This window comes from Semicossyphus pulcher, unplaced genomic scaffold (assembly GCF_022749685.1).
Source record: "Semicossyphus pulcher isolate SPU_LCO1_2020_fin unplaced genomic scaffold, fSemPul1.0.p SCAF_10, whole genome shotgun sequence".
Classification (NCBI taxonomy): Eukaryota; Metazoa; Chordata; class Actinopteri; order Labriformes; family Labridae; genus Semicossyphus; species Semicossyphus pulcher.
The window spans coordinates 5,419,910-5,433,513 of record NW_027211604.1 but is presented as its reverse complement, the minus strand read 5'-3'; the positions used below and the strand labels follow the sequence as shown (position 1 = coordinate 5,433,513).

Genomic DNA, 13,604 nt, shown 5'->3' with positions numbered 1-13,604 from the left:
ATCCCATCGTAATATGAAAGACATCACGTCTGGAAATGGATTCACATGCCATATAATTCATATACAGCTGGATTCATGTTATTCCTGTTCACTGTACTCACTGCTTCGTATGTTTCCTGGTAAGATCACAGCTACCATCAGAGGATATTAAAATGAATGAACTATGAAAGACACACACAGACCTCTTGATACGTAGGACATAGAAGTGCACTTAGGCAGCTACAGGAAGACGTGTCAGTCGTTACCAACACTTCCAACATGGTGGAGCAGCTAACGTGAACACAGTAACTACACAGAGCGTCTTAAACACACAGTAAAACATGCTTATTTATACCTCAGTTATATAGGAGCTCAAAGTACACCCCCGTCACAGAAGTTGAAATGTATTTTAGATATGATTCAGACGCAGTGATAGCACTCCATACCATCTTACTATAAGGTACACCAAGCAAGACAACATGTGGGAATGTCTGCAGGCATGTTCACGTGTCTAGACCTCCAAGAAGACTCAGTTCTATAAAGATTCTCCCCGTACAGTTGTCATGAAGAGAGAAATGAGCTATAGAGACCCAAACTGTTTTTTGTACCAGGCTGTAAAGTTTTAACATGGGTCTCTATGGGGACGTGCTCACTGCTGGACACAGCCTCAAGTGGACAAGAGAGGAACTGCTGGTTTTTGGCTCTTTGCATTGGCTTCATTTTTCAACACCAGAGGCAGCCGTTTGGTCAATAAGCCATGCATGTATCCTACTAGTTTGTTTTGATGTCTTGCTAGCTCTCTAAAGCCCTTATTGCGTAAAGGTTCACATATCTCAAATTGACTCACAAGTCAGCGTTTAATTTCCGCTCCAGTGGCGCCTCAGATGCACACTTATTTTTCCTGTAAGATGTCCTCCATAGCTGCAACTGTCCACACTTTGGAAACGTGCGCTTACATGTCTCTGAAGGTTTGCTGAGTCAGATATTCTGCGCTCCATTTCAAACTGTGTTCATACTGAGTTGTATCAGATTTACAAGCTGACAGTGAAAAATGTTCTCTAATGTTATTTTCCTTCACTGGGGATCATTTACGGCTCTTACATGATTGAATGAAAGCAGATTGATTCAGTGTCCGTAACAGGGTAGAACATGTGCTGAAGCATGAATGGCTTTCAGGGATAACAGCAGAACCATCTTACCAACAGAGTCAATGCATAAAACAGAGGAGGGAGGCCTGTCTCTTTAAGAGTGCAACAACTTTATCATTCAGTGTCATGCATAATGTGACTGAACAGTGATGGGGATGCAAGGATTGCAACATCTTTCATGCTTTGTTGATGTATGTGTGTCATGCTTTGAGGCAGGCGGAGAGCCTGAGGATTCAGTGGCAGGACAATAAAAGGGGGGGTCCCCTTGGGATAGCCCCTGCCCAGCAGCAGCAGGGCCCTGCAGGATCCCAGCAGAGGCCCGGTGCCAGATTCAGCTGAGCCTGATCACTGGACTCGACATGCACAGTATGCTCATGGTTAAGGAGCCATCTCATTCAAAGCTCATGGATGTGAGTACAGGGGGGATTGAGGGAGTTATCTCCAGTATAGAAGCTTATAATGTGAAATCCCAGACTTGTGTCCCTCTGAATGTGCGGCTGCTTTGGCAAATGAGAGCACAGCAACTGCTTCCAGGTTTGGTGTGGCAACGGGGACCCCAGTAGAGGGCGCTCATGTAACACAGAATAGCAGTCCCAGTGGAAAACAAACAAAACATTTGACAGTATTGACATAATGAAATAGTAAAATAAAAACAAATGATGCGGATAATGACGAGTGGAATCACTTACACTGTTACACATGTTAAAGTATAACTGCAGCAACGTGAGAAGAAAAGCAGCTCGGCTTTAAAAATGAGCTTTACAACAGTGATTGCGGCCTCCCTCACCACCTCCTTGCTTCCTCCCTCGTCGCCTCCCTCAGTACCTCCTTGCCGCCTCCCTCGCCACCTCTCTCGCCGCCTCCTCGCCGCCTCCTCGCCGCCTCTTGGCATCTCCTTGCTGCCTCCCTTGCCGCCTCCCTCGCTGCCTCTCTCGCCACCTCTCTCGGCACCTCCTTGGCGCCTCCCTTGCTGCCTCCCTCGCTGCCTCCCTCGCTGGCTCCCTTGCTGCCTCCTTGCCGCCTCCCTCGTCGCCTCCATCGGTTTTCCACTTGAAACACTTTACAGACTGCGATTGCTTGAATACACAAAAACTAATTCTTCTACCTTTAATTAAAAATAAATAAAACGTGCAACAACTAGGCCTCATGTGCACAATGAAATAGTAGCATCAGAATGTGCCAGAGATAATCTTCCATCGTGTACAAATGCTATTGAATCACATGTGGCAGCAGGGCAGGAATACATGTGAGCATGAATTTACAAAAGCTGAAATTCTCGGGGGAGGACACGATCAGTGTCTTACTCAAGTCAAGTCAATTTTATTAACACAGTCCAACATGACTAATGTGCCTCAGAGGGCTTTTCCATCTGTCCAACATGGAAGCCTCGGCGTCCTGAAGGCTTGTCTGCAGGAGTTTCAGCTGCAGATATCAGTCTCACACGAGTCTGACTCAACGCACACACGTCCCTTTTATTTCAAGTACAGTTGTCTACATGGGTTAATGTTTTAATGCCAGCAGCGTAATCTTTCACTTCAACTCGAGTTTCTTCTGTTTAACTTACATCACTGAATGATTTTGCAGTGGTCTCTCAACTTGCTTAATACTAATTAATCTGCACAATTATCGAGTGAATGACTTATAGTCTGACAGTCTGCCTGTAAGGAGTATTTAAACAGGGGTTGGAAAGCATGCACAGTAAGATTTTTTCCTGCCAGTCTCCTAATAACATGCCAGGAAGAAGTCGGGGTAAGCCGATGCGTGACCGCTGTATATTATAGGCAAACAATATGAGTTTAATTTTAAAATGTTTAATATTTAATGTTTAAGTGTACATAGAGAACAAACCAGAGTCAAATTCCTTGTATGTGTTCATACCTGGCCAATAAAGCTGATTGTAAATCTCCATCTTCTCCATGTGTTAGTGTTTGTTTACTACTTTAATCTGCTCACCTTGCTTCTGTTCAGTTATTTCTCCCAACACACCCTCACCTGCACTATAACAAACAACCTATAGAATCACATTTGGCATTTGACCCTGTTTTGAGTGAAGAGTAACTAAATTTAACAACTATAATACACTCAAATTAATAAGGTCAGTTTCACTTAACATGTCTCATTAGATTACACTACCTTTAGTTACACTAACTAAAAATGAGTATCAATAATTCCCAACACAAATAGACAGGCCTCCAGCCTCCCCTGTTTTCCGTCCTAAACCCAAGAAGTTTGTTTTTGCCAGATCTGAACCGAGCTGCTTGTGAGCCTTAGTTTGGAGTCAAGTTACCAAGTCAGAGCACTTACAAAGCATACAAAGTTATTACTGTTCACTGACAGGCACATGAACATGCACACACACACACACACACACACACACACACACACACACACACACACACACACACACACACACACACACAGAGTGGTGACTGGCCTTCCATACAAAGAGCTCAGTGGCCAGCCTGGTCCTCCCACACATGGTCAGGTGTGACAGGTGAGTGACAGGCTGCGGGGCAGCCCTGCAGTGCTCAGACAGATGACACACTGACAGGTGATGGACAGCAGAGAACTTGTTTGGAGTATCCTGTTGTATGAGTGATCCTGTGAGAGTTGGTTAGCAAGTAGCTGCCTGCAGAGCCACACTGTGCGCACACCACTTCTCACACCTGACACACTCTTCACACAGCAGACATTCATTCAGCTCAATCTTTTGTTTTTTATTGTTGTGTTTTTTTAAATGAGTTCTTTTTGATCTGCCACCTGACAGTAACACCTGACAGCAACACCTGACAGTAACACCTGACAGCAACACCTGACAGTAACACCTGACCGTATCCAGTGTGCAAGCTGCAAAGCACCGGTGTGGAAGGGTATAGGAGATACCCTTGCTTATATTTCTTTTCTTATTATACTGATGCATTTTAGTTTAAATCCTATATTGACATACAGTATACCTATATGTAATACATGTTGTAATCATCCTACATGTGTACTTTGAAAGACCCGGTTTCCCCTCTCTACATCCCTGCTTTCACTCTGAACTCTTCATGTGTTTGTGCTGATCACAAGAAGTGTCTGAGCAATGAGAACAACTGCCAGTCACACATCTGAAATCAACACAAAAACAGACAAGTGATCCGGACTCAAGAAAAAAAGAAAAATGATTCACACAGCCACATTTAGAGGAAGGGATTCGTTCTGTGTATGGCAGAGGAGGAACAGCTCAGTATGTAACACAGCTCAACAAAGCCAAACATAAACATGAATCCATGGAGGAGCAGAGTACGACAGACTATTAGGGCCACATTAAAGGTGCCAGTCTCACACCTCTGCAGTGAAACGAGTGTCAGACCACACACATCATCAAACATCACATGGCAGAAACACTCATATAGCGTTGTCACCTAATATTCCCTCTAGAATTAAATTTAGATTTAGTACGTCCAAAAATTCACGAGACTCAATAATCACACCATCATGTTAGAGAAGCACTGGAAGATACAGACAGGTTTTAAATGACCAGAGCTCCCTGTCACTCTTTAGTTTATTGTGACCCCCCCACACACACACATACACACACGACCCTCTGTGAAGTTAGCTTTTCCCTTTCTCTTTTATGACCTGCCCTGTCGGATTAACTCACATCTGAGAGGCTGAGACTGAGTCTGAGGGCTGTCACATGTCCACAAAGTATGTGTGTGAGAGAGAGAGAGAGAGAGAGAGAGAGAGAGAGAGACAGAGTCAGAGAGACAGAGAGAGAGAGAGAGAGAGAAGCACAAGTTGTCGGCTGCCCATCGATTTGTATCTGAAAAGAACAGAGAAACAGCGGGGGGAGGGAGGGAGGCAGAGGTGGGATGAGGACTGGAGAACTTGGAATGAGTCAACAATGACATGCAGTGACATCTATAGACTATATCCACACACACACACACACACACACACACACACACACACACACTTGGCTAATTCAAGCTGAGATACCCCTGAGACAACTGTGCCAGATTACTAAAGCAGGGGAGTCTGCTATAAACAGAGGAATTTCTTTTTACAATCACAAATGTTGCATTTGTTTTCTCACATCCAGGCTGGTCTGAGAGGCACAGACACTGTCTACTGTTTACAATGAGTTTATGTCTGTGTATCTGTTCAGTCAGCTCAGTGATTTTAAGAGAGTTCTGGTGTTTTTAAACCTGGGCCCAGTTGATTGTTTCAGCCCGCAGCAGTGAAACGGGCTGTAATGCCTGCAATGCATTTCAAGTACAGCTACTGAAAGTGTCTGACAACTGTCATGTTCCGTGAGGTAAGATTACTATTTTTGTGAATGGAGTCTGGTGTCTTTGAAGAGAGCAACGTAACGTCTGTTTCTGGTTGAAAAAACATCTTCCTCTTTAAGAAAAGGTCTATCTCTGTAGGGATCCTTTCTTTAAAGTTGTCAGACACTTAGAACAATCTGAGCCTGTCAGTAGAACTTTTAGTGGGGAGAGGAGGGGAGAATATAAACCAGGAGCACTCACATTATGAAGGTTATATATATGGTGCTGAACAAACACCCCTCCCTCTCTCTCTCTCTCTCTCTTTCTCTCTCACACACACACACACACACACACACACCATAAAGGTGTACATTGTTCCATTGGCTTATAAGATCAGCATCAAACTTTTACCAGGACATCATCACTGTGAGGTGCTTTATAAAGAGAACAGTTAATGAACAGGAAAAAGTTTTACTTTTCCATTAGCTGACAGATATGAGTCATGAAAAAATAAAGCTTTGAATGATGGAAAGAGAAATCCCTTTGACTTGGCATTCAACAGTAAGTGATTCTGTGCTCCTGAACTATAAATAAAACACTAAGAAAGTTGTATAACTGGTAAGTGTACCACTGCAGTGCAAGTAAAGTGACAGAGTGGTGAGCTTGAGACTGCAAGAGCTCAACGGTCTCATTACCTGCGAAGCTGCGATGCTCCTTGTAGAGCTGCTCACAGAGCTCGTGGAGCTGCCCCTGAGCCTGGCGGTCACAGAGCTCGTGGAGCTGCCCCTGAGCCTGGCGGTCACAGAGCTCGTGGAGCTGCCCCTGAGCCTGGCGGACAATCAAAATCAAACCTGACGCTCGTTGATCATCTGCCTCACGTGACTGAATGGATAGAACGTGTTACCTGCTGACAGAGAGACTCCTGCTCTCTCTGACTTTAATTCCATTCATGATAAAAATTATCAGGGGAAATAACTGATCATGACTAGATCTTTTTTTAAATAAAATTTAATAGAAATAAATCTGTTGTTGCCCCTGTTAAAGTTCAGACCAGCAATGAACAGATTTTAAGTTTGATGCCTGTTTTAAGGTCCGCTTCATTCTCTCCTCCAGTCTGAAACGCCGGTGATGTTGTGAAGTTTCTCATCAGTCCGATCTGATGCAGCGTCCAGTCAATCACTGATATCCAATAAGTAGGCATGTCAGCCAGTTAAAGATTTCCGTGGAGGCTGCTCTTGTTCCTCCTCGCTCATCTGACCAGTAATAAGAGCTTTGAGACGGTCCTCAATATAGCGGGTCTGGAACTACTTCAAGTAAGGAAATATCAAAGCTTGAGAAGCAGCCCATGTTGGGCCTCCTCAGCCTGCTGTTGTCTCACATCATTTCCCTGTTATGGATTCATGTAGATCTTGGCTTATTGAAGTAATCTCTATTAATCTGAGACATTTCCACAGCTTCTCACAATGTCAGTTTTTATATCCCACTTTGAAACACGCTGTGCTGCACTTCAGATCTTATGGCACACACTGCCATCTAGTGTCCTTATGGCTCTACTGCTGTGTCCTAACGGCACACTGCCAGGTACTCAGTAAAGTGCGTATAAAAAGTAATGTATCATACCATGATTCACTATGTATCTATAAACAGAAACTACTCACACTACTCTAAAGAACTTGGAGGTTAAAGAACAAAATGTTTTTGCCAAACATGTTTGCTCTCTGCCTGTCTCCTACCATTTCCTGTTCCTGTCTAACGCACTGTGTATAACTATCATACCCAGCTAGACTCAAGTCTTGCACACATACAGAATACTGATGCCATTCAGTGGCTTTTCTTGTGTGAACATGGTTGATGAAGGTGGCACAGATGGACTGGACTGTTTCTTCAGGGACATCAGTTTATTATGTTTCATTGTAAAACAAGGGAAAATGAGGTCAGAGTGAAGACATGTGATTAACACAAAAACTGCTAATTACCAAGGTCATATTCAAATGTTCCTTTTTTTCAACCTGTAAATTAACTACGTCCCTTGGATGAAACCTCTACGTTTGACTTTGAACATAATGAATTAACAGATCACGGCATGCGAACATAAATAAAATCAATGAAGACATTAATCACACTGGATGATGAATCGCAGTAGTGCAGCACTGAAGGATCTTCAGTCACTCATGTGTGCTGATTACTGCCGCTGCCTCCGTTCTCTATAATCTTGCGTTTCTTCTCCTCTGTTGAGTCTTTAAAGACGTTGGTTCTGTAGAACTGCAGCTCTTTGATGCTCTCCTGGATGTCGCCCAAGGCTCTGAGGGACAAAACCAGACCGTAAGGGCATGCTTTGTGTTACCTACCTGGCATTCAAACCCTCTGTTTATGTTTATATTCAAAGGGTGCGGACATAATGCCCCTAAAACCAATCAGAGCACAGAAACCTGACATAGCAGCAGGCTGCTGGGTTAGCTAGCTAGTTCCAACATCCAGCCCTTGTGTCTTCCAGTGCAACATGATACACAGACGTTTGGCGTGTCATGATTCAGCATCTAAAACTTATCATCTGCACATAAAGTAAAGTTCCGTACAGTAATTTAAATAGTGACCATTAGGTAGGTTTTCAGACCCTACTTGACATCAGAGTAAAAATAGGTAATGTTTCTAAAGTAGGTCAGCGGTTTGTGATCATGTGATCAGGGATGGGTAACCACAAACGGTACTGGTTCTGGGTTGGTGGGTACTGAAGTATTGACAAGCTGCCTGACAAATAGTGCAACCTCGTGAAAAAATGTACAACTTCCTGTAAATTGGAAGCAGTGCAGCGTGCCTTTAGCAGCTTCAGTGCAGTGTTTTTCTCTCTTCATCTCTGTCCTACACTCTGCACAAGTCTCACCTTTTGAAACCTTTCTTTGCATATGTGATTAGAGAATTTTAAGTGTTTGTCCTTCTAATATTCTGTGTTAAAATCTCTCTGCTGGGCTGCTGACTTGCAGACACAGTGGACGCAGCAGGGCAGGTTGTAACGTGGAGTAGCTTAAACAGCGTCTAGTTAAGTAGAGAGCGTTGGAGCAGCTGTAGCCTGGAGTCACTCTGTTTCTATCCGGTTAAGTTTTTTGGTTATTTAGAGACTCAGTTTGTAAAATGTAAAGCCTGCTTTGCTGTTGCTCCTGCATTGCTCTGTCTACAATGGCACAGCCCAGAAACACAAGTTAAGAGACTCAACGGACAGCATCTATTAACTCGGTGGTATCAATATAATAGGCAGCATCAATATTGGGGTCAATAAAATCCTAATGATACCCATCCCCATTTGAGATTGTAAACATGCAACTGTAAAGAAAAAAGGAATAGGGGTGATAGTGTGAGAACAAATATTTTAGTCTTTTCCAAACTTTTCCAACCTGGAAATAATTCTGATTCAGTTCAATACTGTCCATACTGATACCCAGTGTCAGTGACAACTGGCTAACTTTGACCTCCAAAGCAGTGTCAGACAGCTGATGTTAGGTGTCTAAAGATGGTAAGTATTTACTTTAGTACTATGTAGCTACGAAGGCCAGTGCTACAAAAGGCATACATCAGTGTAAGTAAAGCAGAACCATGACAAAAGCAATGATCATGTTTTGTTCTCATGTCGTACCTGTGGCTCGCTTTCTTGTGAGGAGCCATCTTGTATTCTTCAGGAAACCACCGTCTGAAAGTGTTAAAGGAACATTCATCTTCATTTGCATTAAAGCTATAATATACAATCACACTGCAGAGAATGCCATACAGTCTGTAACTATTCTATGTCTGAGAAGCGCTACTTAAACAAGGCTTAATGAGATGAGAGAGAAAAGTTCCATCAGACCGGCTGGAAAAGAAGCGAATCGAAATACAAAGGTTGTGTTTCCACATCACGGCTCTGCCTCAACAGAACAGAGGACAGGTGGGACACTAATGTGGAAAATATTCAAAGTCCACTGAACAGAACAAGCCTCATTACAAGCAGCACACACACAGTCAGAGCGGTAACACTGGCCTGCAGAGCTCCTTGATGGTGCTGACATCAATGATCCGGTAGTGAAGGTGGTACATGAACTGGGGCATGTACTTGTCCAGGAACCTTTTGTCTGCGTGCACAGAGTTCCCTGCAGGAAGAGGAACCAGAGGACAACACTGTAGGCCGAGATACATCACAAGTGTGCTGCCGGGGTTAAAGGTCACTCACCGGCCAGGGGACACTGTCCAGGAGGGGTGTGCAGTCTGACGAAGGACAGGAACTCGTACTCTGCTTGTTCCAGGCTGATCTGACTGTCCCGCACAGCCTGGGTCAGTCCTGACTGAGACACACCAGCACCAGTTAGACTTATGAGTGAGCTAATACATGTTGCACAGAGGCAGAGCACGTCCTCTGACATCACTGACTGGGCGTGGCCTAAAAACATGGATGAGAGGTTAATAGAGATCATTCTCTTCCTTGTGTGTGTACAGAGACTGCTTACCTTCCCATGATGCTCCTGGCACCACTCTGACATCCCGTCCAGCAGCCTGTCGGGCTGTTTAATGATCAGGTTGGGACCCTGCAGACACAGAACACAATATTTAACTCAAAAGACTGACAGAACAGAACCCAAGTCTAACGGTGTTTATGTGTCAGTTACCTCAGCCACAATGTTCAGGTCAGAGTCTGTGATGATGCAGGCCATCTCAATGATCTGATCCTTCTCAATGTCCAGGCCTGTCATCTGAAACACACACACACACACACACACACACTTAGATCAAACATGGATCTGTCATCACTTCTCTACATCTGTAACATTCACGGGACGGGTTCACAACAGTATCAACAGGCAGAGTAAACCTAAATATCACCCCATGTCTGCAGAAACCATTCAGATGGTCAGGAGCCGGCATAAACATAACAAACCGTACATAGAAAAATAAGCCAGCTTATATCACGGCTGTGTCAAATCCATGATCTTAATTACGGCATGCCAGGGTCTGTTATTTCTCGATAACAGACCGCTGTTGTGAAGAAGAGACGGTTGCTAGGGATGCGGCTCCAATCACTTATTCTGGAGAACTAACTGTAATCATATCAATCCGCTGAAAGAAGTCAATTTGACGTCGATCTGTTTCCAGATGGAAAAGAAAAAGAGACAAAACAGTGGCGAGAAAGCAATAAAGGTTAAACGATGCAGAAACTGAAGATCAGCAGAGCATTTCACATCCTGCTTTATAAAACCTCTTCATGCACTCCTTGTAGTCCAAGGCCTCCTGCTCTGGTCCATCAATGGCCGCCTTGCTTCAAGATATTTTTTTTATGGTTAAAACCCCCCCCAAAACAATTAAGATAACACTCATGTGAAGAACTCTTTAATAAAAAAAGGAGAGACGTCTGTACTTTACCTTAAAGCACATCGAGTAAGAAAGACCTCAAGATTTTCACATTACAGTCCTGTGTCCCATCTCAGTCACTACTTATCCTGGGTTTTCCCGAAGGCTTGCCACTAGTTGCCTCCGCTGCACCTTGCCTGTTCTTTACTCAGCTGCTTTGACAGGTTAGACATTTAATCCGCTCTGTCCAGTTTTTCGATGGTTTGATAACCGTCACTTGAAAGCCTCTAGCTGCCATGTCCTTATTCGCGTGCTCCCCTTTTGGTGCAGGTTTCTCCCTCGTAAAATACCCGTAGTATCGCTGTAAATGGTGTCTGGAAAGGTATTTTCTTTTCCTTCAGGGAAATGTCAGAGATAGTTCCAATTCCTCCAAAAGGCCAATCATTGACGGAGTGGTCTCCCTCGCTTCTACCTTCACTCCGTGAATCCTAATATTTTCCCGTTTCTAGCGTCCCCAGTCCATTAGTCTGGTTTCTAGGACCTCAAGCATAACATCCTCACCGTCCTGAACCGTTCCTATGACTCCACAATCCACTTTTTGGCATCATCTATTCTGCTGTTTGTCATGCTGATGTTCTTACTAATTTCTTTAAGCCATTCTGAATCTTTTTGGGGGAAAGTCTCTTGCAGAATGGTGTCCAGGTCTGCCATGTTTTGGGTGGTCAGGTGTATATCCTGTTTGCGTCAGCTATTCAGGCTAACTCTCTCGTGTTAGTACAGCCTGCTCTCCACGTAGCTTAGCTGGTTCTCCTACTAGTGATGCTCACGCACTGGTTCAGAACTGGCTTTTCAATATTGAACTACAGATTTACCGTGACAGAAGGCAATTCAAAATACAACTGATAGAAGCTGAGACTAGCCCATTAGTAACTGTAATGGCTAAGTATTAATGCTCCCACTTACTACTAGTCAGAATTTGCTATAGCCTTTGATATAAACGTAACAATGCTGTGATGTGAGCACAGCGTTAGATATCACTAGCCAACGCCGTTAACTGAACACTGGTTCTCATCGCACCACAAGTCATTTCCCCTCATCCTGGCCTGTTCCTGGTCACTTTGACACCTAGCACGCTCAGGAAGTATGAGGCTGGTTGTAAGCATATGAAAAAACATTTTATTCCTCTTTATTGACAACACTGGCATTTAGATCTAGACTTACTCATGTTAAACAGGACAATCTGTGGGACTCCCTTTTTGTTACATCACATAAGGTTGTCTATTTTGATGCAGAAATAAAAGCAAACTTTCAAAAAATGACAATGTAGTGTATTAATTCATATATAACTTGTTCTTTAAGGCTTGGCCTGTTGCTGTTTATGTGTGTCATCATCATGTTGAACTACAGTGAACATAGAGTTTTAGAGACCATGACGCAGCTGATCTCAGGTCAGAGTTCGTGCTCAGACTGTGAGCCGGTTCATATGAAAGCTCTGCGTCATGCTGCAGCGCCGTTCACTTTTACACCGTCACGTCACACGTACCAACATATCACACATGTCAATATGTCTCCTGCTCCTGTAATACAGTCCACAGGTCCTTTACAGTCATTTATCGCGCACATGAACAGTCTCTGGTAAGCTGGGTGTAGCACTGGCTAACATTAGCAAACACACAGAAGCGTTGGCACAAACACACACCGGGCTCATCCCCGAGACTTACCTCCAGGTCAACCCAGACCATCCTCTGGGACATGGCATTGGACGACATGCTGATTCTTCTGAACACCTCAACTTCAAACCTGGGACTGACACGTGAAGTAACGCCGGGACCTGTTCCCGGGGCAGTAAACCGGGTTTTTACGGGGCTTAAAGGGGCGTTTTTCTGTAAAACTGTCCTACAGAATGAATGATGCGCTGCCTGAGGGAACCGGAGGAAGAACTGTCTCCTGCCAAATAACTCCGAAAGAGCCCACGCTGAAGTCCGTGAACACAACACAGGCATCTTTGGCCGACTTCCGATCTGAACTGTCGTAAATACGATCCACCCCCCGCCCAGGGTTGCCAGGTGCGGGGTTTTCCCGCTGAATTGGGCTACTTTTTAAGTGTTGCCGCAGGTGGAAATTTTTGTCCGCTGGTGGGTTAGACCTGTTTTGCATGCAAATTACATGAATAATAAACTATCGAAAAAATAGAAATCCTCAATTTTTAGTATAGTATTAATTTTAGATTAAATAATGTATTTATACCCACATCCTACCAAACGGACTCCAGCTCATTCAGCACTACACACAATGGACATGGGACATGCATGCCCACATAACAAACCCACACACTTTACTTTGCCACACAGTCGGGAACTTAAACTGCACACAGTCCGTATCCGTTTGATGCACTGTGTGCCTAGCCAGCTATTGTCAGCAGTGACACCTGCAGCGGAATCCGTTAACACGTCGGACGTTAGCAACCCCGGCTGGAGAGAAACATGACGCCCGGTAAGTGGGAAAAAATACGGGAAGAAATACACAAGGGACTGGTAAAGTGAAAACGGAATCAAAGAATGGATAGGACGTGTGGCTGGAGATCATACAAACGTTTTTTGTCGGTACTGTAAAACCGAGATCGCAGGGGGTGACAGGAGTTGTCCATGATGGATGCCAGTTTTGATAGCATCCTCCTCTCACCCACCTCTATGACCGTCTGAGTTTAATTAATCTGTGTATTTTATAATGCATTTGGCAATGATAGCAATGCTGTTAGACTTTAAAAGCTGTGTATATGGTTTGACAGGGGTACATTTTGAGTTCTAGTATTGGGCTGGTTTTGTCACACAGACCTGGCAACCCTGCCCCCGCCCTTCCCCAAAGACCCTCCAGTTGATGGCTCCGCTGGATGTCGTCCTGCAGCTAGGTGGCA

The 13,604-nt window shown here is 44.2% G+C and overlaps 2 protein-coding genes across 2 annotated transcripts in view; both read right to left on the bottom strand.

The window, feature by feature from the left end:
• Positions 1 to 2,166, bottom strand: part of LOC138599846 (CXADR-like membrane protein) — a 67,598-nt gene extending 65,432 nt beyond the window's left edge. The window contains exon 1 of the mRNA XM_069671604.1: positions 1,915 to 2,166. Coding sequence (XP_069527705.1) covers positions 1,915 to 2,166 — 252 coding nt within the window. The remainder of the gene's footprint in view (positions 1 to 1,914) is intronic.
• A 5,111-nt stretch (positions 2,167 to 7,277) lies between these two features.
• smfn (small fragment nuclease) lies at positions 7,278 to 13,563 on the bottom strand. Its single transcript, XM_069665868.1, has 7 exons — positions 12,412 to 13,563; positions 10,012 to 10,095; positions 9,853 to 9,930; positions 9,579 to 9,690; positions 9,390 to 9,498; positions 9,009 to 9,062; positions 7,278 to 7,682 (listed from the first exon to the last, which is right to left on the bottom strand). The coding sequence occupies exons 1-7, from the start codon at positions 12,691 to 12,693 to the stop codon at positions 7,550 to 7,552; spliced, it is 852 nt and encodes a 283-aa protein (XP_069521969.1). The 5' UTR covers positions 12,694 to 13,563; the 3' UTR covers positions 7,278 to 7,549.
• Positions 13,564 to 13,604: the final 41 nt, after the last annotated feature.